Source organism: Rhea pennata, chromosome 2, assembly GCF_028389875.1.
Source record: "Rhea pennata isolate bPtePen1 chromosome 2, bPtePen1.pri, whole genome shotgun sequence".
Taxonomy (NCBI): domain Eukaryota; kingdom Metazoa; phylum Chordata; class Aves; order Rheiformes; family Rheidae; genus Rhea; species Rhea pennata.
The window spans coordinates 66,761,364-66,789,004 of record NC_084664.1 but is presented as its reverse complement, the minus strand read 5'-3'; the positions used below and the strand labels follow the sequence as shown (position 1 = coordinate 66,789,004).

Below are 27,641 nucleotides of genomic sequence, written 5' to 3'. Positions count from 1 at the left end.
ATATGATCAAGTGGTAGGTATTTACTATTGAAATTTAAGCTAATGAATTAGTGAAAGTTGATAGCTGCACACCTGAGTCCAGGTCATTGATGTGCTAAATGAGCTGCTAAATTGGTAAGCAGTATCTGCAAATGTTGAAGATTAGAGTTTTCAGTTAATTCAACTATTAAGCTTAATTACTAGTATGCTTCAAGTTAAGAACAGAACTGGAAATTTAAATATTTAAAATGTTTTTTCTTCTAAATCACAAATAGAAGGGATAGGAAAGAATGCGCTCCCTTGAGAATGCTGAAAAAAATGGTGAATAAATTTACCAAGTTTTATTTTTTATGTATAACTGTGTTCAGATAACTTTCATTTAATCACTCTAAATTCTGTTAAGCACTCATTTAGTTATTTTCTATCCAACTGTGGCTCCTAAATTCTAAGGAAAAAATGATTGATGATAACATGGCATAATAAAGTTAAGAATATGCTGAATATAAAAAAGTAAGCCTAAATTGCCCAATTATATACCATTGCTTTATGCTAATTAACAAAAACACAAATTCTAGTTTAAAAAGTTATGCAATTGAAAGTTAGTGTGTTTTGATGCTTTTGAACCATTGAGGTGCAGACTGTACTTATTTTAGGAAGTAAAGATGCAAGACAAACTTTTGAAATAAGGCTTTGTGCTTGCTTATTTCAAACCGTAGTTAAAACAAGTGCTTTAAATCAGTTGGCTCAGAATCTACTTGGGCACACTAATTCTATCAAAATTTTCTGTATATGATTGTCTGGCTAGCAGCTTCTAGCAATATATGGATCAACGTACAATCAAAGGGAGATTTATGGTTAAAAAATATATACAAATCCATACTGGGAGGATTTTTTCTGCTAAATATTACTGCTTTGCTGCACTAGTGCAGTTACTTAAGATACTTGAAAATGAAAGCTTCTCATATGGAAGACATTACTGTTGTAACTGATTAATGTTAAATGCAAACCAGCAAAATGTTTCTTTCATCAGTATGTATGGATTGAGTCTTCAGTGCTTTGGCAAAAATAGAAGGCTTGCTCCTTGTTTATTCTTTACATGCCTGTTTGCTCTCGGCATAAGCTTTGATTACAATATGCTGTCCTAGCGGAAGATTGAAGACGATTTCAATTTAGGCATATTATTACTGAGGGCTTTGCCTTTAGTTTATAATACTGCGCCTCTATTTAGATTCTTTATTTTTTTTTTTTCAATTTGTGCTGAATTTATAAAGTAGTAATATTTCAATTCATTACTTGTGAATTTAAAACAGTTCAAGGGAAAAGTCAGTAGATACTTTTAAACTCTAACATATCTGTAGTTGGTTTTAGCATTTCATTTTTTTTCATTTCTTTTTTTTTTTAAAAGCTTTTCCAAGAATCTGAATTCATTTTCTACTTTTCTCCCTCAGCAGTTTGGACAGATATTTGAATTGATGATTTCTTTTTTAAAAAAATGTTTCAAGTGTTAGTGTTACTGTTTCTGTTGATGATTAAGTACTAACCTGAAACTCTGAAATGTAATTATATTAACTAAAAATAATTTTAGTAAAACTGAGAGAAATGCTTTTAAACGGTAAATGCCCATGTCTTATTCTGTGAAAACAAGAAATGTGGAAATATATTAAATATTACAATTTTATTTTAAGTTGTAATTTTAAAATTACAACTAAAACTGTTGTATGTAAAAATTCAGCTTTTCCTGAAAGCTTATGTTTGCAAGAACAGTTTGGGATACAAATATCTGTTGTTATGGAACTTTAAAAGTATAGTAAAGATGGTTAGAACACAATGATGAATGGTAGATTTAAATCCCTAGTGTTTTTCCAAATGAAATTGTAGTGTCTGAGAGTAAAACTTAATAACTTATGTTAAGTTTCCATATATATTTTTTTTCCACTTCTAAAAACTGATGCTTTTAGAACTCCATTTTAAACAGGAACTCTCTTACAATTCAAAATGAAATAAATTAAACAAAAGCAAGCATAAAAGTAGTGTCACTAGCATTTTAATGAATTTGTTCTTAGTTCCAGAACCTATACAAAAACCACATGAAGGACCTGGAGAGATGGGGAAGCCTGTGGTCATTCCGAAAGAGGAGCAAGAAAAAATGAAAGAAATGTTTAAAATAAATCAATTTAATTTAATGGCAAGTGAATTGATTGCACTCAACAGATCTTTACCTGATGTCAGGTTAGAAGGGTAAGTACCTTACATTGTATTAAAGGTGTACTCTACATAAATGAAGAAAATGCAAAGAGTGATCCAAAATGAGTTCTGTTCTGCAAGATACTAGTGTCAAAGTGAGAAGCAGGTGGATTTTCTGTATTTATTTATGGGATAAAATTGTGTAGAATGAACTGTTTTTTTCAGCACTATTAGCTATGAATCTGATTACAAATATGAAGCCTGTTCAGGGAATAGAAATTTAATTGATTTAATGGAAAACAAAGTTATATAACATTTAGTATATCAATAAAAATGACTTATTTGAAAATTCATGCTTCACTTGTAATGAGGCAGGCTAAAAATCTGCATTATATGAAGTAGAAAAAATATAATGACAAGAAAAAATATTTAAAAATTTTATACCTAATGAAATGTGCATAGCCTCATTCAGATTGCATTTTTTTTTCTCTAATATCCATCTGGTTTGTATTTTTGATCTTGCCTCTGAAGTATTGATCCTTTCAGAGTCATCTGAGTCATGAGTAATTAGAAAGAAAATTGTAGCCTTGCTTTAAATAAAACTAAGATTGCTTTACTCTCCTGCGGCTATCCTGGCAAGGTAGCTGATGAACACCCCCCTCCACTCTCCCACCTTGTGTATGAAAGAGACTTTCAAGTTAAACGGAGCTCATGAAATAAGATTTTTTTTTTTTTTCCCCCCACAATCAACTACCTGCATTCTTCTGCAAGAATCATTTGCTATACAAACTTGGCTTGCTACTACTGTATACACAAGGCCTAACTGCTGGATTATTTGTTTTAATTTCCTACCTCAGAAAATGATATGAGGAGGAATGAGAAGAAGCTCTGACTACTTCATGTTTAAAGATCGGATTTGTATGTCCCTTCATCTGTACTAATGGGCGTAGTGTGCCAGTTCTGGCAGTGTTAGTGTTTTTAATAAACTTTGATACTGAGACACATTTATTGTTAAATATAAGACTTTGTAGGTTTGAATTAATGGGATTTTCCAATTAATTTGCAGATTTATTGTTTTTCAGTTTTTGTGGTCACTATTTGTGTGTTTCTTAGTATTGTGGAAGAATGGAATGTGTGAACTTTGAGTGGCTTTTTTGAAAACTGGTATTTTTTTTCCTCCCTTCTATGTATATACAAGTTTGTTACATAGTTGTATTCTGCTTTTCCTGTCTCACACATCATCATTCTGATTATAGTTATAATTTCGCAATGGATCTCTGTTGGCATTCGTGAAGATTCGTACATAGTGTCTGCCCTTCTTAATGTTTTCCGTATAGAATAAGAAATTATCTCTTAATACAGTGAGGGCTGCCACTGGTTAAGGACTTCTAGTTAATCTGAAAAATTTGTTTTAGCCATAAGGGAGATCATGAGGTTTTTTTTAGACTTTTGGTACAGTTGAAATGCTAATCAGGGTGATTTCTGTTTGTGTTTTTCTGGAAGAACAGGGTGGAAGAAAATAGTACAACTTTGGGAAAATGGTAGTTATAAGAGTTGGTTTATTTGAAAGGTAAACATGGGTTATTTTTCATTATGATCCTGGAAGTAAGAAGGCGACTAAAGAACATCATCTGCTTATCAGTACTAGTAGTGGAAAACTTGAATGTATTTATTCCACAATTTTATAATTTGGGTACAAAATTAAGAAATATAATACCTTATGTGTGTATGTCAAAAGTTGCCTGTGTTATTTGTAATTGTCAGCTTTATAAAATCTACTTTTGAATTAGCTAAAAATTGGAAGAGAAATTGTCATAAACTATTACAACTTTAGTAGCTAGGCAGTACTCAAGTTTTCACGGAGAAGTCAAATTACAATTTTAAAGTCAAGTTGAGCTATAGTAACTTTCTTGTCTTGCACACTTGGCCATGGTCCGTAATTTTTGATTTGCAGTGGGATATATATTATACTTTATCAGTAAGTTTGGAGCATTGCATTTGTTCATCTTTTACATTTATATGGACGTGGATACGAATACTATTACAATACTATATGAATAAAAGTGGAATCATAGAGTAGAATCTTGAACAAGAGACAGAGCTGGATTTTGTGTTTTTATATTTTTCTCCCAACAGTTTTAACATTCACTTTCTCTGTGAGTTTTTAAGAGATTTTTTTTTTTTTTGGAAGAATAGTTGCTTCCAGAAGCTCTTTCTTTTGAGTTCCTTTCAGTATTTACTCCAGAAGTTCATGCTAATTAGGAAGCTAGGAAGTGTGCTAACATTTCTCAAGCAAATCTAAATATTACTATGTTTACAATGCAAAAAGTATCTTAAGCTGTACCTGTGGGTTAATACTACTTTTCAAAAAAACTGCAGCCATTTTCGGAATAGTGATAACTGTAAATATGCTCAGATATATGCTATGAAGTTATTTATTCAGTAGTCAGAATATTCACATGGTTAGAAGCATTTTCTGCAGCATTAGCAGAGTTGGTTCTGCAGTAACTGTTTAGCCAGGATTTTTTTCTTGTGCTGTCTAAATCCCTGCTAATATGGGAACAGTTGTGGGGGAGAGAGGAGGAGTAATTCTAGCCATTCCTTGCCCCTGTTGTGTGCTTTACAGTGCAGCTGCGGATGGCACTTTCAGTTAAGGTTTTAGAGAAGTAGGACATGTTCAGGGGCTGACTAAGCTGCTCAGCCATGTAGTTATTTCACAGGTTTGGTGGGTTAATTCCTGAGATGTGGCATGGGAAGAGATGGGATCTTTTTGATTTCTACAGTTCTCTGGCTGTGGCAGTTCTTTTTGAAATACTCAAGTTTGTAAACTCAACTTGGTGCCTACCAGTTAACTATTGAAAAGCTAGTGAAATTAGATGTGCCAGGACCCATTTGCCCTACGTATTTAATGATGTTGACATAATCTGGCAGCTGGAGAGCGGCTTTGAGAAGCAGTCTATATTGTCATTCATGCTAGTTGTTAGTTCTGCCAGAACACCACTGTAATCTGCATGAGGGCAATCACGGCTTTATAGCCCTGCTCAGTCCTATGGAGTTATGAGGCAGCTACTGCCTTAATATATTCAACCTTCTAGCTTGCACTTGTGCATCTGGATAATCAGAGTTTAATCTCTATAAATGACCTGGTTGGTGCATAATATTTAATTTTTTTGGCCAAGACCTTTTTTTCTTAGTAGAAGAACAGAGATGCGAGCTGCTTGAATAACTGTTAGGCACTCCCCCAGCTCAGGGAAACTCCTCAGTTGCATAGATCTACAGAGATTTAAAGCAGCTCTGTTGAGTGTTGCCTCAGATATATTAATAGGTTTATATGATTATTTGGCCCAGAATTGTTTAGGAATATATAAATAGTTCTAAAATCACTGAGAAGCCCCTGAATTCCTAGTCGTTCTATATCTGAAAGGGGAAAAATATTCTACTTATTCTTCTAGTTGTCCCAATTAAATGACTTATTTAACAAGGAAAAATAAATCAGGATTTTTTTTTTTCTCACCTGGATTCTTCCACAACTCTGAACTGGGGTATGTTGGAGTAATAAATTGATGGTACTGACAGAGCTGTGACCTCTGAAAGAAATGTCATTGTGCGGTCACAGGCAGCTGGGGTTGACAAATTCGTTTTAAGTAGTTAATAGAATATTTCTTGTAAGTGTGTCTTATTCTGGTTTGTGAATCAGTCATCAAAGTGGGAGTTGATTCACATTTGTGAGGAAAATACGCAGCTGTGGGCTTGACATGACAGCAAAGATTGGTGATTAAGGACATGAGTCTTGCCTTGAGTTTGCTGAAGAATAGTGAGGCAATGACTAAAATAGTCATTGTAGGTGTCAATGACTAAAATAGGTGTTCAGCTGTGTATGTCTCTCTTATATTGGTAATAAGACTGTAAAGCCATGTGGTTGAACGTGTGAAATTTCTATGCGTCATGCGACTTGGTTTTATTCTCAGGTCTGCTTGAGGTGACTTTGAATCTGCTTTGTAAAATGGAGAATGAGCACCATGTGCTAAGGCTGAGGTGGTCAGGTCTCTGGGCTTTATTGCTTGTAGAATGTGTTTTAAAAAGTCATTGTGTCTCTGGGATGAGAGTTCAGTCCCAATTCCGGCTCCTTTGTGCCAGAAAAGAGCATCCATAAAACTGTCTTTTTCCTTAGGCCCCAGTGGAGCACTGGAGATGTATCTGGAATAGACCCTTGTCAGGCAGCGTTGTGTAAGCTCTGGGCCCTGACTTGAGCGTGTGGCACTGAGCTAGGAGGCTGTCGTGTCTTACAGGTCAGAACTTCTCTGAGAGCTGGTGGCCTTCACAGAGCAGGGCAGCAGCAACAGGCGGTGTGGAGAGATTTGGCTAGCTTTGCACCCCTTTCTCCAAGGCTACAGATTCTGTAGAGCTCAGTAAAAAGTATCATCTTTGTCTTTTTGCTGCTGAGTCAGTACAATATTATCAAAATGAAGAATTTTAGAAGTCTTGTTACATCTCGGTCCTGCATAACATATGGGATATTTCAAATGTCCTCTTCTCAAACTGTCTGCTCTAAGGAAGAGTGTGTATGTTAGCTTTTAATTGGTACAGATAATGTTAAGGTATAGCCAGAGGTTTTAGCCAGATGATGGTCCTGTGCATCTGAGTGAACTGGATTTAAATTCATACAATTATATGACTTCAGCGATTTAATAGAAAGTTAAGATGCAGATCTCTACGGTATCAAGGTTTAACCAGTGCAGGAATGTGGTCAACTTAAATTTATTATTGAAGATTATTACTGCAGGGTCAAGCTACTCTACTCAGTTGCTGCTTTCAAGCTTACTTTGACCATCAGGAGGAAGTAGACAATTTTGTTTTTGTTACAAGCCATTCTTCTGAATCTAACATACTCAGATGTGGAGTTTATAGTATTTTTGAAGTTTATAAAATAATGGGCTCCTCTCTGAGTAAGCTTCTTATATGACTAACTCCTATTTTGTAATTTCCATTGTTGCAAACAACTGTATTTAGGTCTAGGCTTTCAAGTGCATCAGATACTGTTAATTACATGATACAGTATAGTGCTTCTCAGTTATGTGACTGCAATCTGCTTTTCAAACATATGCTTAAAAAAGTATAGTCAACCGAAATATGCATGTGAGAATATATTAGAATTTGCATTTTAACTTCTGAAAACATAAATTGTTTTGACTACAAGGATTTGCTGTACACTTCATTACAGTTGAATCATAATAAGACGCAAATTGGTCAAGTTTATACAATCACTGCATGAGGAAAATAGTTTATTCAAATAAACTATTCACGGTAGGGCTAATAAATGCACATGCAGTAGTATACTCTTGGAGTGTACTCAAGTATGTTGAGCTTTGTAGATTTCTTTTGAATGACAGCACTTGAGTATTTGCATATATTCTGGTGCCTCAGAAGGTGTGCTCTTTTTAATTTTGCTAATTCATCCAGGAGAAATTCTAAGGAAGTCATTTCAAATTACATCTAATCTGGTGTAAATGTGTCCAGCAGCCAAAAGGAGAAGTCTCACTTGATACCGATCCACCAATTGTGTGAGTTCACAGACTCAGTGGAGGCTTGCGCACCAAAAGGAGGGGGAAAAAGTATGCTGTTGGATCAGCAAAATGAACAAACACACCCAGCAGCTGTATGATTGCCAGATGTTGCCCAAAGGATAGGGTGGGACATAACTGTGATGATGGGAAGTGGGGTTATTGCTTTTCACAGGAGCCTACAGTTGTGAGGTGCAACTCTTCATTATAGAAAGTGTGTGTTACGTGGTCATGGGGATTTAAAGTAGGTCCAAAAATTGTGATAGATTTTGTGAACTTTTAGTATTTGTTAAGCTCAGGCTGTGGCAATGTAGAAGAAAATTCAAAAGAGCAAAGTTTTCAAGAATGGTGAAAGGTGAAAGTTTATTCAACACTTTTTGTCACAAGTTAGGAATCCAGACTGTTAATTTACCTGGGATATGGAGAGGAAATAGGCTGATGTGGTAACTAGCAATGTAACTTCCAGCAGTGATACACTGAAAGTCTGAAAGGAGGTGAGGCATTAAAGCTTGACAGTTCTCTTTCAAAGCATGAACATTTTTCATCTGACTTTTCTGTTGCATGCAGTTTATTACTGGCCTAGTGCAGAATCAATATTTGGAAATTTTCTTGTTCCTGATGATTTAATACACTAGCCAGAAGAAATTGGGTGTAAATCTCTTTCCTAGAGGGAAAAAAATAACTTTAAAAATCAGTTGACTTCTATAAAGTGTTTTCTGTATAGTTGATGATCTCGTTCTTAGTTACAACTGTCTTTCAGTTTGGATGAGCAGCTATATATTATGTATGTTCATATATTATCAAATTGATAGGTCAAGTATGCAAAATAATTGGCAAATGAACTTAAGGTTGAATTTCAATCCTTGAGGAATTTTTTTTCTTTTGTTTTAAATCCAAAGATGCTTTTGTATGATCACTTTCAGGGTAGTCAATTGCAGGTAATTATTTTTATGACATTCTGCTTGAATTCTGTCACCACAATGGTTTTAAGGCCCATTTTGGATTTTGTTTCCAGGGTCTAAAGAAGATTTCTACTTGAATCATGAGATAATGCGACCTTTCTTATATCCAAATCTTTGAAATCAGAAGAAAGGAAAATTTCATACTCTTGATGTCAGGTAAATTAACATAATACTACTGAAGGCAGACATTTCAGCAGGCTGGATGCAAATGTTTAAATAAGAATGAAAGATTTGCCTGCATTCAGATTACCTGTTAAGAAAGATTAATTGTAGTTGTCATACGAATTATATAAGTAAAGACCTGCTGTTTTAAAACAATTCGATTTAGAGGAAGAGGCTTTTCTCAGGAGTAGTGTGAAGGTTTACTGCTAACTTCTCTGTAGTGGGTTTTTTTTTTTTTTTTTTTTTTTTGGTGTGGCCACAAATTACTGTGGACTTTGTATGCAAAGTCAGTGTATTGAAAAGAGGTTTGGTGTATTATGGTATACAGTGATTCCCTCTTTCAGAAGTATTGCTTTTAGCTCTTTTGCTGTGCTGGTTCTCTGTGAATATGAAATATTTTCCCAGTGCAGATTGTCTACATTCTGCGTATGATAGGCTTTGTGTATTCTTAATGTCTATGTTGGAATCAACTTTTATTAATGTCCTTGTTTGTAATGGCATTGTAAGGCTGCTGTTGATCTCCAGGAAAGACTAAATCACTGTTTACCAGAAATAAAGCTCTTAAATGCTGTAGTATTTTAACACTTCAGTCTGAGGTTACCATCTCTGTAGCGGAGGTGGCAGAGGAAACTGAGCTGTTTCAGCTGCTTCAGCATGTCTCCAAGTCTTATTTCCAACCTGCTTTCATCAGCTTTAAGCAAAAAAGTAGACTTTACATTGGATGTAGCTGTGCCTCAGCTTTATTACCTTCCTTTAGCTTTACTGCAGACCGTAACTTTTGGAAAATGGACAGGTAAACAGCTGAGTGCTGACATTTTATGGCACTGCAGCACGATTCACCAGATATCATTAGTTAAAGCCTGAGGTTTCCTGACAGGAGTTAAGATAGTTTTTCTCTAGCAATCTTGTGTTAACTTTGGTAACCTCAGTAGAAAATAAATGTGCATTTTCAAATCTTAGGATACTGATACTTACTTCTCAGACTCCACTGTATTTTAATTATGGTATTTATATTGAATCACTAGTGTTAATCAGCTTTGTTATAGGTGCTATGTAGTATTTCCTCACAACTTTAATTCTAACATGATTTTCAGTAAGACTTAAATTTGACAAAAGAATAATTGCAAGTTCTGGGATGTGATTTATTTATAACTGTAACTTTTATCTATAACTTATCTATAGCCTACAAGATCAAAAGATTGGACTAAATTGTAAGACGAATAAAAGATGGAAAAATAGTTACCATAGTACTGCTTCCAAAATCCCATCAACTCTGCAATATTGCACTGTGTGTATCAGCTGTGGTCTGAGCTCTAATGAGGTTGCCCAGCTGAGCTGCATGGTGCACAGCAGATGCTTTTGCTTGCATTGTCCTTTATCAGAATGCTCTGGGTTATATGTGCTGTGCTGAGAAACAAAAGTTACACACAGCTTTTGCTGATGTTAATGTTTTTTGTGCCATTTGAAATCATTTCAGTGGTCATGCTTTTTTTTCTTGTGAAAAGCTGGTGGAATCTGGGCATAAAACTCATCTCAGATGTAGCAGATCATGGCTCAGCTAGTGTCGAAGTCCACTAGTTTTTTTGTTTGTTTTTGTTTTGTTCAGATAAGCTCAAGTGGCTCCATTTTGACAATTCCATTAAAAAAAAAAAAAAAAGTACTCTGGTGTTACTTGTCTTCTCTCCACTCATCTATGGAGAGTAACCTGTTGGCAGCCAAGGGAGAGGTAGAGATGTGTGCTATAAAGTTTAGAAATTTAGGATCTGTTTCTAATGCAGGCTAGAAATATCACATCTTCCTAGAAAAGAAAAGCTACAAAAACTGTTTTACTGTTCTATCTCAATGAAGAAACTTTTTCTTATTGTTTCTCACTGCATAGGCATTATGGTAGTATGTAATTGGTTTCCTACAAGACAGCTTCTACCTGTAGCCTTTTTTGGTCTGCAGGTCTTCAGCCTATGAAACAGAGATATGCAAGACCTATCAAGATATTAAATCCTACTTTACTGCATTACTTTAAGAAATGCTTTAACATGTGTTTGAAAGATGTGAAGATAGATCAGTGCTAACTTCATTTTAAATATTTGGCTTTTAAGGTATGACAGTATTGCATGTAACACTCAAACTTGGATATTAGGGATAATTTCTAAATTAAACTGAATGTTAAATAAAAGGTATTGAATGTAGTTTATTTCAATGTATTGATAAAATGTTGAGCATTATCCTGTAATAAGATGACTGTGCAGTTATTTCTGAGGTAATCTTTGAAGTATATGTAGAAGTCAACAGTAAGCTGAAGAAGGTAGGATAGTGACTGGCAGTGTTTGAGTTTCTGGCATTTGTGCACTTTGGAGATGGATGATTAGGATGTGTTGGTCTTGCTGCGTTCTGAGTCAGGCAATGAGCAGAGCAGTGCAGGTGTCAGAATTTCAACTTCCAAGGAATTCAAATGAAGCATCTTGTAAGATCTCCTCAGGTTTCTTCTGTCCCTGCAGTGTGGAAGAACGGTTTTTTCATTCCTCTGTCGGCATGAGGGAAAAGAGAGGATTCCAGTTCTGCCAGATGTGAAGCAGGGTTGAGAGTAAACAGTTTTGGTGATACAGAAATCGCAAAATGGACATGCTGCTGTTACTTCCCACCACCTCAGTTGATTTCCTGTGCAGTATAATGGGCATACCTGTCTTTGCTGAAGAGGATTGTAAAATCTGTTTTATCTGCCTGGAGTGCACTTGTGAATCTATTGTCTAGATGCTTTAATACTTACCTTGCTATGTTTTAGAGGCATGAACTATTTCTTTACTAGCATTTGTATGTGAAATTTGTGTCTATCTAGTGCTCCACTCCAGATGCTTCCATTAACATGAAGGCACAGGCATAGCTAATGCTCCAAGGCTCTAGAGAAGAAAAAGCTTCTGTAAGTTGTGATGGCTCGAGTCCTGCCACTAGTGGCATTAGGCATTCTGGATTCCGCACCAAGCTTTAGTGGCAGAGGCAGTAACAGTGGCATACTTCTGTCTTCATTGTACTTTGATAGCATCATGAACACTACTTGGATAACTTGGAAAACCTGCCTTTCTTAAGATCTACTCTGAACAATAATTCTTGCATCTAATTGAAGAGAATTTGCTCTGTTATTCTTTGTTTTGTTTTTATCTTGTTGTCCACAGAAATGGACATAGAGCACTCATGTTTTTCTCTGTTTATTTGTAGCTACTTATTTATGGAATGAGTGGATAGAACACTAACAAAAGATAGATTTTGTATACTAAAGTTTTCTTAGCACCCATTAGATGGGAATTAAATGAATTTTACAACCTTTTGGAAACAGTATCACTGAAACTACAGTTTTATTTTTATTTTGTGTTTTTGAACAGAAGTGCCCTTGTTGGCCATTACTTCTAGTCATTAAGTAGGAGCTTGAATTGTAGGCTCTAGTTTATGATGACCCTTAGTCTTTAGCCAAAGGGTCAAGTAGAATGAGAATTTTGTTTTAATTGATATGATTTATCTTCTCTCAAGATTATGCCAATACAACATACAAAGTCTGAGGTTTGACAACTTACCAGTTTATTTGGACAGAATTGCCTTACTCAATGTCTCTTCTAAGTTATTTTCATAATCACCCTTCTAAACTATTTGTACTTGGAGGTGAAAGAGGAAGAAAAAGGACATCGGGTTTGTCAGATGCTCTTTAGTTGTATTTGAAATGGCATCAGATTGTTACCAGTTGGCCAACTCCAATCCATTGAATAAAGTTTTCCTAGAGATTTGTTTATAAACACCCCCTATCCTAAAATCTGTAGAGTTTCTATATAGGAGTCAACATCTTTGCAAAAAGTTGTGATAAACAGGTAAGTATAACACAACTGGCAGTTGCTTTTGTCCTTCCATTATACATTGAACTGTGAAATCAGACTACAGGGTGTTAGGGACAGCTTTTACTTATCTTGTTATCATTGTTCCTCTTTAGAAAATGTTTTATACATATATGTTTATATCCATCCTCCTTTTACATTTAATCCTTAAAATCTGAATTCAAGTTGACTCGGTTGGTTAGAGTGTGGTGCCAATAATACGAAGGTCGTGGGTTCGATCCCTGTATGGGCCACTCATTTGAGGGTTGGACTAGATGATCTCCAGAGGTCCCTTCCAACCTTAGCAATTCTATGATTATATGATTTTATGATGAATGATATGGACTTGTTGCACCACCTCATACTCTGGAGCCAGAGGGCCAATTAGGCGTAACCATGTGGTTATCTGCAATATCTGCCCAAAGCATTCTGATTATGTGGCACATGCTCTAGGTGACACTGCTGAGCAGGGAGGTTGGACTAGATGATCTCCAGAGGTCCCTTCCAAACTTACTGATTCTATGATTCTATGAATTGCAAATTGTGGAATTCTATGAAGAATGGGTGTTCTGGGAGCATCTTATAGAGGTCAGGAGCTGAACCATGTCCATCAGTGCCCTGTGGCTCTCTTGTAGAGCATAACCTGTAAACTTAAAATTTTCCTCAAATCTTTTTTTTTTTTTTGATGGTATATTAAAATTCTTGGGTAATTTCCATTATATTTTCCCAATTATATGAAAGCGAGAAATAAAATAATAGCCTTGTACTCCTCCCTAGTGCAGCTGAAGTTGAGTATTTCAGTGTAGAAGAAAGAGGTTTGGTATAAAGAATGTTACTATTTTGAACACTGGGATGTGTACTTGAGGAAACATGATTAATCAGACTTTTTGTCTTGATCCCATTTTAACAATCTGGCCCACTTTTTTTCTGTGCCTTTAGGTAATAGGGCACTAAGTCCCTGACTGCATTTAAAATGCCTAATATCTTTTAGGAGTTTGCACAATCTAAATAGTATATGGAGTTGCATTAGCCAGCATTTTGTGTGGTAACTGCCACAGATTAAAGAAAGGAGATTGCATTTCATGTGATGTACACATTCTCAGCCACTGTTTGGAGTTTTCATTAAATTACTAGAGTTGGTATGCATTCCTAATGTTATGCAGTCAGTCTGAAAATTTGAGGTATGATCCAATAAAAGGAACATAATGTATTAGTAGTGAATTGAAATTCAAATCTCTCAACTTCTACTGAGGATGTGTCATACCTTTGATGGTTCAGTTATGCTATTAGTGTTGCATAACCAGCAGTTGAAACTAATGCTGTATATTAAATTCCGTAATAATCCTTTTCTAGAGTAATTTATTTTCAAGTGAAAGACAAAAAGGACTCTTAATTTAAATGTTAATTGGTAAGTGTAAAAATAAGGTTTACATAGCAGGCCAATGCTCTAATCACAGGTGTCAACTGTTTTGTTTCATTTCTTCTGTTTTATGTTCCTGCAGCGGTAAGGGGAAAGGGAGTATCTGCCAATATCTTCAAAATTAAAATCTTTTATATGTTCACAAAGGTTATTCAAATACATATGAAAATAATATATAGGGAGACAGGTGAAAGGATATGCAGCACTTATTTCCTTTATCCTGCCTGCATTAACAAATCTTTCTGGAATAACTTCACACCAAACATTTTATTAAGATTAGCATTCAAAAGACATGCCAGTTGTGTTAGGAAATGCCATTGCATTGCTACTTATGATAGCCTTCTAAATACATGTAAACAAGGCAGTTTTCTCGTCACTCTTAAATATTACCCCAGAAGCGTTCAAAATCCTCTCTAAAACCGAACTAGATAACGCTAGGCATGAAAGATTTTGAATTACAGTGCTGGATCCTCAGGCACCTCCAGGAAGAGATTCCTGTCAAAAGAGACGTTCCTATTACTCTAAATGAAGACCAGCTAATTTAGAGTTCTCTTTCCTATGAGTATCCTGTCAAAATAAAACAGGAAGAATCAGTAGATTTGTATTACTACTATCACAGAAGGTCCACAATCGGATGCTTATTCTGGTCTAAAAAGCAGTGATGTTGCGAAAGAAAAAAATATTTGAGAATTCATTTCAGTTTAAAATAATGAAATTGACTGAACAAATGAAGAAATAGGGGAAAAATCTTTTCCTTAAATACTAAAATTTTTATCTGAAATTCATAATAGTTTGGTTGAAAAGTGCTTCATTTCTAAGTGATACCACAGAAATAATCTTGTGAAATACCACAATTTATAAGATATTTTCTTTATAAATGAATTAAATCAGAAAACAGAGATATGTGACTGTTTTCCCCAAAGATCTGGTGACAATCACTTCTCTGGTGGATAGTTAAGTTTGTTCTTAATTCTAGGTAAGTATAATATTGAAGACAGATTGTGCCTCATCCTTCAAAGATGTCACTATTTCAAATCTCAAAAGTAAAATAGGATTCCATAGAAGCTCTTCATGACATTCCTTAAATAATATCTACTCTTCATTGATCCTTTCTGGGATTTGGGTGCACCTTGGACTTTTGTCACTACCTTCAAGTTGAAATGCCTCTATATTATATGAGCTGCTCTCACTCGTAAGTGAGAGCAACTAACCAAGTACTCTAGTAAATATTATACTTATTCTGGCTAACTAAGTACTCCAGTAAATATACTGGAGTATATCCACTTATAGTCAAGGAGTGGATAGCCCAGCTTTGGCTTGTGTTCATGGGGTTACCTGCTTTTTTAAAGGAAAACAGGGTGCAAATATTTGTTAATGTCATGATCCTGTACTGGCAGGTTGTTCCTTCAGTATTCTTTTTATATGTGTAAGGTGAAAGATATGTACTTCTCAGGCCCTTATACTGGGCCACTGCTATTAAGGTGACAGTCTTGACTACTCATCTTGTTAGCATATTTTAATAGTATGTAGATCAGATTACATTATAGTGAATTGATTCAGTGATCTGAGATCTGATAAAAGCTTTTCTGTTGGAATGAAGCTCCATTGAATGTTTCTTTTTTTAATGTTTTTCTTGTTTATGAGAACTGCATATTTCTGTTAGTTTTGATCCCTAAAGGTTTTGGTGCCATCAAATTTTATGCAAGCTTCCACATGTGACTTTGAATATGCTGAAAGAACAGATCTGTGCAAAGAACAGAGACATTTTTCATTGTGGGTTTTTAGAGCAGAATCCTATTTTCAGAATTGCTAGAGTACTTTAGAACGATGTACTAATTTTTTTTTCTAAAAGATGCTGAAAATGTTACTTGTTTCAATGTCGTGTGGTAGGGAGTTTTAAATGTTGGTTATCAAAGGGATATCCGGAGTGTGTATATTATTATTATTATTATTTTACATAAATGTCCTGGATATACTACTTGGTGAACTAAACCTGTGGTCTTGCATGTGAACTATGGAATGTGGAAGAAAAAATAAAGCTATACATACACACACGCTACACACATGCACACATTTTTAATTTGGTCAGTTTTTATATCACCTCCAACACGTATAAGATGTAAAAAAGACCCTTTGTGCAATATAAACCCAATACAATATCAAATATACTTGATTTACCAGTATTACTGATAGCACGCATGTAGTCTTTACTTTCTCCAAACGTGACTGTCTTGAATGTTTTCCTCTTTTAGCTATGAATTATTTTCTTTCTTTATTATATACTTATTTACATTTCTGTTTCTTTGAAAGTTATTCATTTCTCACCTTTTGCATCTCTGAATCCTTTCCTCCTCCCCCACTGGAGTCTAGAGTTTCCCCTTTTACCTCTGGGGGGACAAACTCTTTTCAGTTGTCCCATGTGACAGGACAAGAGGCAGTGGGCAGAAATTGAAGCACAGGAAGTTCTGCCTCAACGTGAGGGGGAATTTCTTCCCTGTGAGAGTGACGGAGCACTGGACCAGGTTGCCCAGGGAGGTTGTGGAGTCTCCTTCTCTGGAGATCTTCAAGGCCTGCCTGGCTGCAACCATGTCTAACATGCTCTAGGTGACCCTGCTGAGCAGGGAAGTTGGACTAGATGATATCTCAGAGGTCCCTTCCAACCTTACTGATTCTATGTAGATCCAAATTAAGGACTTAGATTAGTACACTTGATTGTGATGCTCTTCATGAAACACATAGCAGAAATATTCTGTTATTGTGTGTGTATGTTAACCATATGGATATGTCTTTCATTTCTAGTATTGGTTATTTCTTAGTGATAAGATGGAATACATGGAGGTATACAAAAACGTAAGGATGTTTGTTATGTGACAGTTTAAGTCTGCAGTGTTTGCCTACTTTGCATACAATTGATATATCACAAATGTTACAATGTAGTTTTGAGTCTTAAAAAGTGCAATTTGACATTGCAGTTCTAACTGAAGGCCTGATCGGTAAAATATTTGCCTGTTTTTGGTTTACAGGTGTAAAACAAAGGTGTATCTAGACAACCTTCCCACAACAAGTGTTGTCATTGTTTTTCACAATGAGGCCTGGAGCACACTTTTGCGAACTGTTCATAGTGTGATAAACCGGTCACCACGACACATGCTGGAAGAAATTGTACTTGTAGATGATGCCAGTGAAAGAGGTAATGATAATGTGGAAGTCTTGCAGATACTTTAGCTTGCTGCTCTTTTTACTCCAAAAATTGAAACTGACTTTCTATGGATTTTAGCTTTAGCTTGGAAAAAGAAACAGTATTTGCAGGAGAAAAAAGAAAAGGGGGTGAGGGGGATAGTGAGCAACATCCATATTGAAACTCAGGTGGATCATTCTGCACTGGAAACTAGTGAAAGCTTATCTATCAGCTTTTCTGTTGACAGTGCTGAGCCTGTGTTTTTGACTTCTTTAGTGAGTTCATGCTGTTCCTGCTTTCATGTTTTGCATTTGGCATTTTAATGCATTCCTGAAGCTTGAGGGCATTTAAAACTTGAATCACCTGATAAACAAAGCAAAGGCAACTTTATGCCTAAATAAAACCAAAAATGCTCCTACCTTACTGCCTCTACTACTGTCAAACATGGAGCTCAGAAGGATTAATTTTGATTATTCAGCTTGTAGGAAGTTGAAATTCAATTTGAGCTGTAAGAGATTCTGCTTTTTAATTAGTGATTTAATTAGTAATTTAATTAGTACCTCAGAAGAAAATTACATGCTAGATACTGAAACTTTTCATGTGCAATGAAATTAATGGAAAAAAACTTGAAGCCAATTTCTTCAAAATAAAATGGACTAGAATTTAAATAAAACTGTTTTTAGAATATAGTAAAAATAATATTCTAGACAGTAGATGATATTTTTATTGGAAGGTATTTGGTTTGTGCCTTGATTAATCTTCCCAAGTGGTGTAGGTTTATAAAGTATATCTGTTTTTTGGTGGCGAGGGGGGCGGGGTTCGGTTCCCATTTGTATAATGGAATGAGGGCTATGTTTTATGTGTGGTTTTAATCTTAAGTGTCATAATATATTGAAAGTTTTCCAGTAGTACTAGTTATTAGATGCCACTTGATAAAAGTCTTGGCAACTGCCGGTTGTAGGCTTTATCAGCATGATGCATCTGTATCAGCAGAAATTCGCATGCTTTAGTAGCCAAAGGGTTTAACGCGCAGCCTGCTGACGCATCAGCTTGAGCCTTCTAACACAGATGCTGCCAAGCCTGTGTTCTCTTCTTTCTGTTAATTTCAGCATCAGAGCAACATGGGTGACTCTTGTCCAAACAGCTGAGATTTATGAATGAAAAGTGACTCTGGGTTTAGGATCATATGGTCTAAGTAGCATTAGGGTGCACCAGTTACAAATGTCAACAGGAGTTTTTATAATGTGTAGCTGAAGCACTTTGGGAGTCGACCCTTGCTCTTCATATTTGATGTGGTGGAAAGTATAAGTTTCTTCTTCAGGTTGCATGCATGTGTGATGCTTTAGCGTATTGCTTGATCTATTCAAAAGTCCTGTAGCTCTATAGTAAAGCTAGTTGTGGAGTAGCTGATCAGAGTAAAGAAACAGTGTTTCAGCTATCTGAGCTCTGACCAACCCACTTTCCTAAGGAGAATAATGCTTGTACTCGTGCAGGTCTGTGTGCCTTTCCTTTCTCTCGCAAGTGATACTAACTTTAAATCCTTTAACCAAATTCAGCGCAATTCAATGTAAAAGAGATAGGGACCTGTAACACTCTGGAAGAGGAGGAATGCATAAACCCCAGGGAAGGCTACTGCGTGAATGTGCTCCAGATTAGTTGAAAGGTGTGGTTAACTTTGGCCTTTAGAAAAGTACAAGATCAAATTACATGTGTTTTCACTTGTGGGGAATTTTTGAGTGCTCCCCTCTTTTTTTTTTTTTTTTTGTGGTTGATCAACCTTTATAAAAATTCAAGATTTCTTTAGTTCTATTGCTTGTGGAACTGCTTATCTCTTCTGGAGCTGTTCCTGGGGGGAAAAAATCCTCTTTTTAATGCAGATGCTAATATTTAGGTTCTATGTGCCTATATTAAGTTACTATAAAGGTAGGTGCTTCCCTAATGAAGCATAGAAAGTACCTTTGGTTTGGTTACCTTTTGCACAAATTTACAATAAACTTCATTTTCCTAGTGAAAATGTACTGTTTCATCTGTTTGAACAATCTTTGGCAGTAATTCAAATTAATGCGAAAAAAATGTGACAGATCAACTCTCACTGTAAATTAGAAATAAAGAGCGATCGAGTAGTGGAATGATGTAGACATAATATTACTTGTCTCTTCAATGTCATTCTTTTTTCTGTCTCTTTGATATTCTTTGTTTAAAAAGAAGTCATTTTTATCATCGCATTAACCATATCTTCATTATGAAGTTGAATTATAAACCAAATGGAAAATGTGTGTGACTTTCTTATTGTTTCTAGTTTGAGTTACATGGAAAAAAACAAGGTAACTTCTTTCTAGGCTGAAGACACTAGCATTTCAGAATTTCGTTATTGAAGCTTTCTACATTTAGTTTTTAAATCTGTGATCTTGATTTCAGAACACCCAAGCATCATTTCATTTTGAAGATGTTAAATATTATTTTTCTGTTTTATTTGTGGCTATTCTCAACAGTTACTGGAAGTTTTTTGCAACAGCATGTTAAGTTTTCAGCAGACATGTTTTTACATTAATCAAAACTGAAGGTCTGATGCCTGAAAATATAAAGGCTTTAGCATATGCTACTTGAGTATTCTGTTTGTATTGAACTAAAACAGCAAACATTTTCCAGAAAAAGAAAATGTTCAGCCTGAATAGTGTATTTTGAATTCTAGCATCAGAGTCATTTTAATTGGAATAAGGTAAGCAGTCAGTCTGCGTGAAGCACACTTTGTACCTGCCAGCGTCATGCTTTTAGTAAAACAAATTTGCATAATATCACACAGTTTTTCCACTGGAAAGAAAGCTTTGGAGAAAGAAGACGCATCTGTAATGTTTGCTTCTCTAGTTAGTAATCAGAATTGCATTTCTTTTTGTTGTTTTTAAGCATTGATCTTTAGCTATTTTGCAAAAAAGTTAACAGAAAAAGAACAGAAACAATCAGCACTTAAAACTAGGTCAGTAACGAATGGCCAAGTCTAGGCAGATTGAATCAGGGTAAAAATGTACTCACAGAAGTTATACAGATGCATTTCAAAGCAATGCATCAAACTTACATTTCTGCAAATATGTCATTAAATTTCATATTTCTTTCATTTTTAAGAAATATTGTATTTGCATGATTATATGCGGTAAATTTGTATCTTATTGTAGCATAATAAAAATATTGTTTGAATTTTAATATTTATATTCATAGAGTATGTATTTAAATGCAACTCAGTAGTGGAATTGTTCAGGTTTTTTTTTTCAGTTTGTACACTTGTTTGACTTTAACTGAATGTATTTGCTGTTCATGTTATCTTGGCTTTCTGATTTCTGGTACAGCCACAGAAACTACTTTTCAAACTGCCCATGCTGCTAACTAAAATAAGGCACTGTTTTGATATGGAAAAGTGTTTTAAAAAGGAATATCCAGCAGAAAGAGTTAATTGGAACCAAAATTATGTCTCTGAGCATAAATGAAGTACTATTCTCCCAAGTAAAAATTTTTTAAAAGTATTACCAAAACCTCACTCTGATGTTAGAAATGCGTGAGGCTATGCCAAAAATTTACTCAGGAACTTCGCTGTCATCCCAGGTTCACTCTTAAACAACTGACTATACAATTGCATAAACTTTTGAATGTTTAATACAGGATTTAGTATAAACACAACAAACAAGTTTGTATAGAAGATAGTCTTTAAAGCTTAATTCAAGCAGGCTGAAGCGCGTTAAACATGTTAAAAGACTATTCAAATCTCTTCTGAAGAGAAGAGCAAATCTCACCTTCCCAGGAAACTACTGTCAGTTCCTGGCTGGGTGACTAGTGGGATCCAAGTCCAGAACTGCAGTTGCAGCTTCTTGCTGCTTGAGCCCTTTGTGAAGAACGGTGACTATATGTTGCTGTAAGAGTCAGTGTTTTGGATGGAAAATACACTGCTTACACGTGAGCATTTAACACTAACTGCTGAATAGCAGAGGAGCACGAGAAGTCTTGATGCCTAAGTTATTTTCAATGTTCTTGTAGGAACAGAAAGGAGGAGACATTGAGCCTCACCTTTATTTTTTTCTTATTTTGCTGAAATTTAGTAATATTTTAAAGGCTCAATTACTGAATAGCTGGCACGTTGTTCCTGGAAATACTCCCTTCTGAAGTTAATGGAACTATTTTGGTAGTTTGGAAGAATATTTTTATGGATATAGTTAAATGTGGGAGGAGGACAGTTCTTAACTCTGTTCCCTCCAGTGCTGAAACACTTCACATGGCTCCTTGATTCCTGCCCCTTGCAACCCACATGATATCTTTTCTAGGTACTTAAAGATAAGTTGAAATTTGAAATCCTTTTATTTTACAAAGAATTTTAGATAGGTCTTAAGCTTCTGATATGCGATGCATGGAACATGCTTCTCTGTCATGTATCTAAAACAAACTATTTTAGTGGTGGTTCTTGGCTGGCCACGGTTATGTTGTTGGAGTCTTTCTCACTTCTTCCTGGCAGAATTTTCCCATTCTTCTGTTTAATAGAGTTGCTCCTTCAAGGCACAAGCCATTCATTACATTCATTCATCTTTAAGTAGTTAGAACCACTTTAAAAGATTTTCAGTACTACACATGAAATATGCAGCCCAACCTGTTGATTTGTTTGACTTGTTGCCTAGATCATGAGGTAGGTAGCAGAGCAACGGGTGGTTTAATGCTATGGTCTCTTTATGTATGTTGTGAAAGCCATAGAGATTAAAGCTGGAAACACTAGTTCTTTTAAGTTAGTAACTTTCTAAGGCTACCCTGTAAAGAGAAGAGATTATATTGGCCACCAATTCGGTCTGCCAAATGATCTGTTCTATACTCATCCCCAGAAGGCCTGCAAAATTTTGAGATGTACAAATGAGGTGGTTTGTCTTACTAAACATATATTTACTGAATCCTGGTTAGTATGTACATTAAAAATTAACTTGCTTTGAGTTTCTCTGAGACAAATATCTATTCAAGATAAATCAAGCTTTTAGGCCCTTAGCACAGTTCAGCTTTCAAGATATGTCAGAACTAATTTCTGTGGATTTTAGTGACTATCCAACAATGTATAGAAAAAAAATGAGGGGGAAATTAGAACTCATTCAACCAGAACAATGGTAGAGAATGGTAATCACCCTTAGGTCAGCTCTGCCTCTTGGGATTTGCAGTACAGCCACTAAAGAGTTCATGGCATGTTTTTTATTTTTTTTTCCCTTCCCTCCAGCAACACACTTACTCTTCCTTACAGTGAATCTTCCTAGAGACCTTGCACTGTTGTAGTAAAACTCTCATGTGCTTTTGATATATCAACTAATATATTCTGTATCTGTGTTTATATAAAAAAGTAAAAGAAAAACATATTTGGCTTTTATTATTACAGGTTTGAAATCTATAGTTTATTGCAGGTGACTTTGTTTCTGTGGCTGTCGACTGCATTCTCCCTCTATTGTTTGTCTTCCTTTGATATGCTCTAACAGAAGTTAATTTTTCATAATGACAAAGACTGTGCCCAGCAATGGGAAACCTGTTAATTTGCCAGCTATTTGTAATACAGGTAATTTTATGTCCCTAGGCAAATGGAAGTCAGTTAAGGCTCTGGCATTTTGAGTAATGTTTCTCAAATAAGCTGATTCTTTCGTGATTCAGATAATCACTTATGTATAGCTGATTTTACCTTTATTTTTGTTTTTAGGTGATGAATTAGTTAAAAGGTTTTAGGTGATGAATTAAAAAAAAAACTTCTAAGGAAAGCATAAGTGAAAATTGGATTTGGTTGTGTTTTAAACTTTGCTTGCAAAGAAATTATCTGCAAGATACAATACTGTAGGAAATGATTCATTATGAATGCTAGGCAGCTCATTTTTTCTATTTTCTTGGAAGATAAGAGTATGCACAAGAAAATTTGAGCATAGGTTTTTGTGAGTAAGAGGCGTATCTACCCCATAATAAAAATTGTCTATCCTGTCTGATTTCTGCATAAGTGTTCTACAATGTGCTTTGTTTTTCTTTTTCTTTTCTTTTTTTTTCCCCCCATTTCCAATAATGAAGAGGAGGAGGAACTTGCCCTACCAAGTGAAACACATGTAGATATGGATGGGCTGCTTATGAGATGATGAGTAAGCAGTAGAGAACTAGGTCAAAAAGTAGGAAAAGGATAGAAAAGAGGCAAGGAAGTGACTCCTATTTCAAGTTGCAACATCGAAAAAAGCAATTTTATATAATTGATGGTTTCTGTGGATTGATCATTGCTTGCAGACTTCTTGAAGAGACCGCTGGAGAATTATGTGAAAAAATTAAAAGTCCCTGTTCATGTGATTCGAATGGAACAGCGTTCTGGATTGATTAGAGCCAGATTAAAGGGGGCTGCTGCTTCTAAAGGCCAGGTCATCACCTTCTTAGATGCTCATTGTGAATGTACAGTAGGCTGGCTTGAACCTCTGCTGGCAAGGATCAAAGCTGACAGGTAATTTTTCCATCTATTGGTCTATGCTGCTGTTTGTAGGTTAGTAAGAAATGTTCTAAATATTACCATATAACCTACAAGCAAGTATTTGTCTGCCTTTCCAGGGATTGGATTAGTACTATGCTATCAGTGTTATGCTAAGATAATAATTCAGCACAGCTTTTAAAAAGTAAAATTTGGTTAAAATTGAAGCTTAATTTAGGGTGTATGTGATAATGTATTAAATAACAGGATATCTCAGCACGGATGGAGTTGAGAGAGCAGTGGAATTTGAGCTCTTCTATCCACAGCCTGAACCACTCCTCCATGAACCTGGGAAGATATTCTTAAGAAAGAAGTGAAACTCTGATCTCCCATAAAACCAACATTAGGCAAGAATGGTCAGATCTACTGGTTTTAGGTTCTCATTGTGATTCCTTTATTCCTTAACATATTTGAGTTGTGGATTACATGGGAATGAGTAGAATTCTGTGGTATGGCATGGTCTTCTGGGATACGTTTGCCAAAGTTAGAATGGTTCCTGGAATCACAGTGAGTAGCATATCGCATATATCCACGACAGTTTGATGGAAATTGTTCTGAGAATATAAAGCAGAAGTGAGAGAACTGGTCTGTGTTATAAAACATTCATACATCTGAGTAGCAATTCTGCAGTTGCACACTGTTCTGTTAGTAAACAAATCAATGTCTCGTCTGTTTCTAAATAGGGTGATAGAGAGCTCGGTTTTGGTCTTATGGTTGTTGATATAAGTCACTTCTAAAATTTATCATTACAAAAGGTAGCATTGCATCGTGAAAAAGCTGCAAGTAATAAACTATTTTTGTTCAGGTCTGTGTTAAGACGTCATACTAACCTTCAAGTTATCATCAATACACATTTTTGTGAGACTGTCATATGTAGGTTATTGTTCTGATTTTTTGCTCATTAGATCCTTCAAATTTAGTTGCAACCCTGAAATCCTTTTACATGGCTTTCCATATGAGGAAGCCTGGTTGAGAACATTTGTTATCTAAGTGTTTCTTAGATTATTAGAATTTATATTTCTGACTATGTCTTAAAAATGTCAGGACAATGGACAAGGAAGCCTCTTTTTGTAGACTTTTATATAGTAGTTATACTTCATTAACAGCAATCATCTCTGCTTAGTCCTGATGGCATATCAGAATACTTCCCCAGAGCAAACAACTGAATTTTTACTCCAAAACATGTAAGATTTTCTGACCATGTAACTAGAAACCCAAACGTCTCCTGTGTTCCATACAATTGCTGTGTAGCATTGAGAAAGCTCTGATCAGTTTTTCAGTCTGCAGGAAATTCTAGGTAATACTGGTAATAAAATGCAAATATTTAAAAATAAATTAAAAATAACAATAGTATTGACAAAATTGGGTCAGAAGTGCACATTTTCATTTAGATGGATTAATTCTAACTAGCAAGACAAAACTTGCAAATATTTCATGGTAATCATCTTTTGAGTACTGTATTGTTAAACACAGTAATCTTAAAATATAAATTCTGTGTATGTTAAAAATAAACTGAAGCAAACATCTGACACTTTTCCTGACACTTTTAACTAATAGGTTTTGATACTTCCCTCTCTCCAGGAGAACAGTAGTGTGTCCCATCATTGATGTAATTAGCGATGACACCTTTGAATATATGGCAGGTTCTGATATGACCTATGGTGGATTCAACTGGAAGTTGAATTTTCGTTGGTATCCTGTTCCTCAGAGAGAGATGGATCGACGGAAAGGAGATCGAACCCTTCCTGTTAGGTAATGAGAAATGACAGATTGATTGAAATGTTTGACTGATGTTTAGTCATATGTTCTCTAGGTTAATATTGTATACAAGTAATTAACGAGTTGTGTCATATCATTGTTTTGGTCTGTTTGAAGGAACAGTGAATTTTTTTTTTTTTTTTTCTTTTTACACAGATGGCTTGTTGGGAAATTTCAGTAGGAGTAAAGGAAGCAATCGGTTTAGGAGTATTTTTAATTTTATGCTAATTACTAGCTAGCTACTAGTTTTTAGACTGCACAAGTTTTAGTTGAAGCTCACATTATTTTTATTATTATTTACATATTTATATATTTTATATTTATTGTTATATTTATAAAATATATTTTATTATTAGTTTTTATTGTAGGGAAGTAACTGATATTTTGAAGGGATGTAACCAGTTGTTTGCATATATCTAGATATCCATAGAGGGATATATATTTGCGTATGTCTGTGTGTGTGTTTATGTACCCATATAAACTTCACATGTTTAAGATGCATAGATGGGAGGTGAATTTATACTAGCATGTCATGTAGATGTTATGGCAAAGATGATGAGAAACAAAATATTACACACAAATAATTTATACTTACGTTTTACATTTTCCAGCCTTACTGTTCTGAAAAGTGGACAGTGTATGGGCTACCTGTTTAGGGATTAGGTTTAGCTCTGTTGATTAGAACGTGGTGCTAATAATGCCAAGGTTGCGGGTTCAATCCCTGTATGGGCTACTTGTTTGCAGGTTGGACTAGATGATCTCCAGAGGTCCCTTCCAACCTTACCAATTCTATGATTCTGTGATTTTCTTACTGTAAAGGTGAGGGTATGGGCCCCCCCTTTTTCTTTATGGGAATAAAAGAAATCAAAGGGGCTTCTCATGAGATGGCAATTTTTATTTATTTTAGCCTTTTTTTTTTTTTTTTTTAGCTTAGTTCTTTTTTCGGGGGGGGGGGGGGAAGCCACAGAAAATTTTAGTTACAAGTTATGACCTAGCTTATTTAACATGTCATTCAGAAAAAGCCTGATGTGTTCCTAGAAAATGACTGACGATAAAAAGCCACTTATGTTAGAAGTACAAATCTTTTATTTACTTGAAGTACAAATTGATATCATCAGCCTAATGTGTAATTTATTTAGCTACTAAAAAAAAATGGAATTTTGAGAGACTTAAGTAAATTTAGGAGAAACTAACAGCTTTCAACTTTTATTTTTTTTCCCTGCTACCAATAGGGAAGGTATTCCCCAAAATGGTGAAGAAGCTCTGGGTGTAACCCAATTATGGAATTTTCTTATTTGAAGCATAACAATGAAAGCAGGCATAGGCCACTTCATGGCATGTTGGATTTTCTTCTGCAAGAAATTGGTTTCTCTATGTGACTTACCAGTACTGGAGACAGAAGTCTTTTTTTTTTTTTTTTTTTTTTTTTGGGGGGGGGGGGAATAAAAGGCCATTTTTTCAGTGTAAGAGTAAAATAAATTTAAATGACACAAATTTTTATAGTGACCAATATTCTGCTTTTTTTTTTTCTCTGTCTTTTTCTTCAGGACACCTACAATGGCAGGAGGTCTTTTTTCAATAGACAGAGATTACTTTCAGGAGATTGGAACATACGATGCTGGAATGGATATTTGGGGTGGAGAAAACTTAGAAATTTCCTTCAGGGTAAGTAAAAATTCTTCTCTGTTCAGTGTTTTACTGCTCATGACAGTGCAACTTAAGTTCTCACAATAAGAGTTTGATGACTGCGATGGGTTCCTCACCACTCAGCTGTTCATTTCATGTGATGGTCCTCCAATGGACATGTGAAACAACTGCATCTGTCAGTGAAGAAGTGTTTGAACACTTGATAGAGCCTTGAGACAAAAAGATTGGAATATCCATCCTGAATAAATAAATACTGTTTTTTTTTAATGACTGAGCTTCTCTGAAGGAGTTTGATTTGAAAAGCTAGTTGGGGAGCATAAAATAAGGATTACATCATCAGTGTATATTTAGGCTTTTATGTGAGTAGCTCAGTTGCAAAACAGCCAGAAGAGAGGGTTTCCAACTTAATGATTGCACGTTTTTTATTTGGATGTGTACCT

The 27,641-nt window shown here is 35.3% G+C and overlaps 1 protein-coding gene across 3 annotated transcripts in view; it reads left to right on the top strand.

Moving 5' to 3' along the window:
* GALNT1 (polypeptide N-acetylgalactosaminyltransferase 1) overlaps positions 1 to 27,641 on the top strand; it is an 88,840-nt gene that overhangs the window by 45,521 nt on the left and 15,678 nt on the right. For 2 of the 3 annotated variants that reach the window (XM_062569642.1, XM_062569643.1), the window contains exons 4-8: positions 2,043 to 2,217; positions 17,146 to 17,312; positions 23,565 to 23,772; positions 25,378 to 25,548; positions 27,102 to 27,219. In XM_062569642.1, coding sequence (XP_062425626.1) covers positions 2,043 to 2,217; positions 17,146 to 17,312; positions 23,565 to 23,772; positions 25,378 to 25,548; positions 27,102 to 27,219 — 839 coding nt within the window. Of the gene's footprint in view, positions 1 to 2,042; positions 2,218 to 8,744; positions 8,843 to 17,145; positions 17,313 to 23,564; positions 23,773 to 25,377; positions 25,549 to 27,101; positions 27,220 to 27,641 lie in introns of those variants that run through there. The other variant, XM_062569644.1, reaches the window with a different exon arrangement.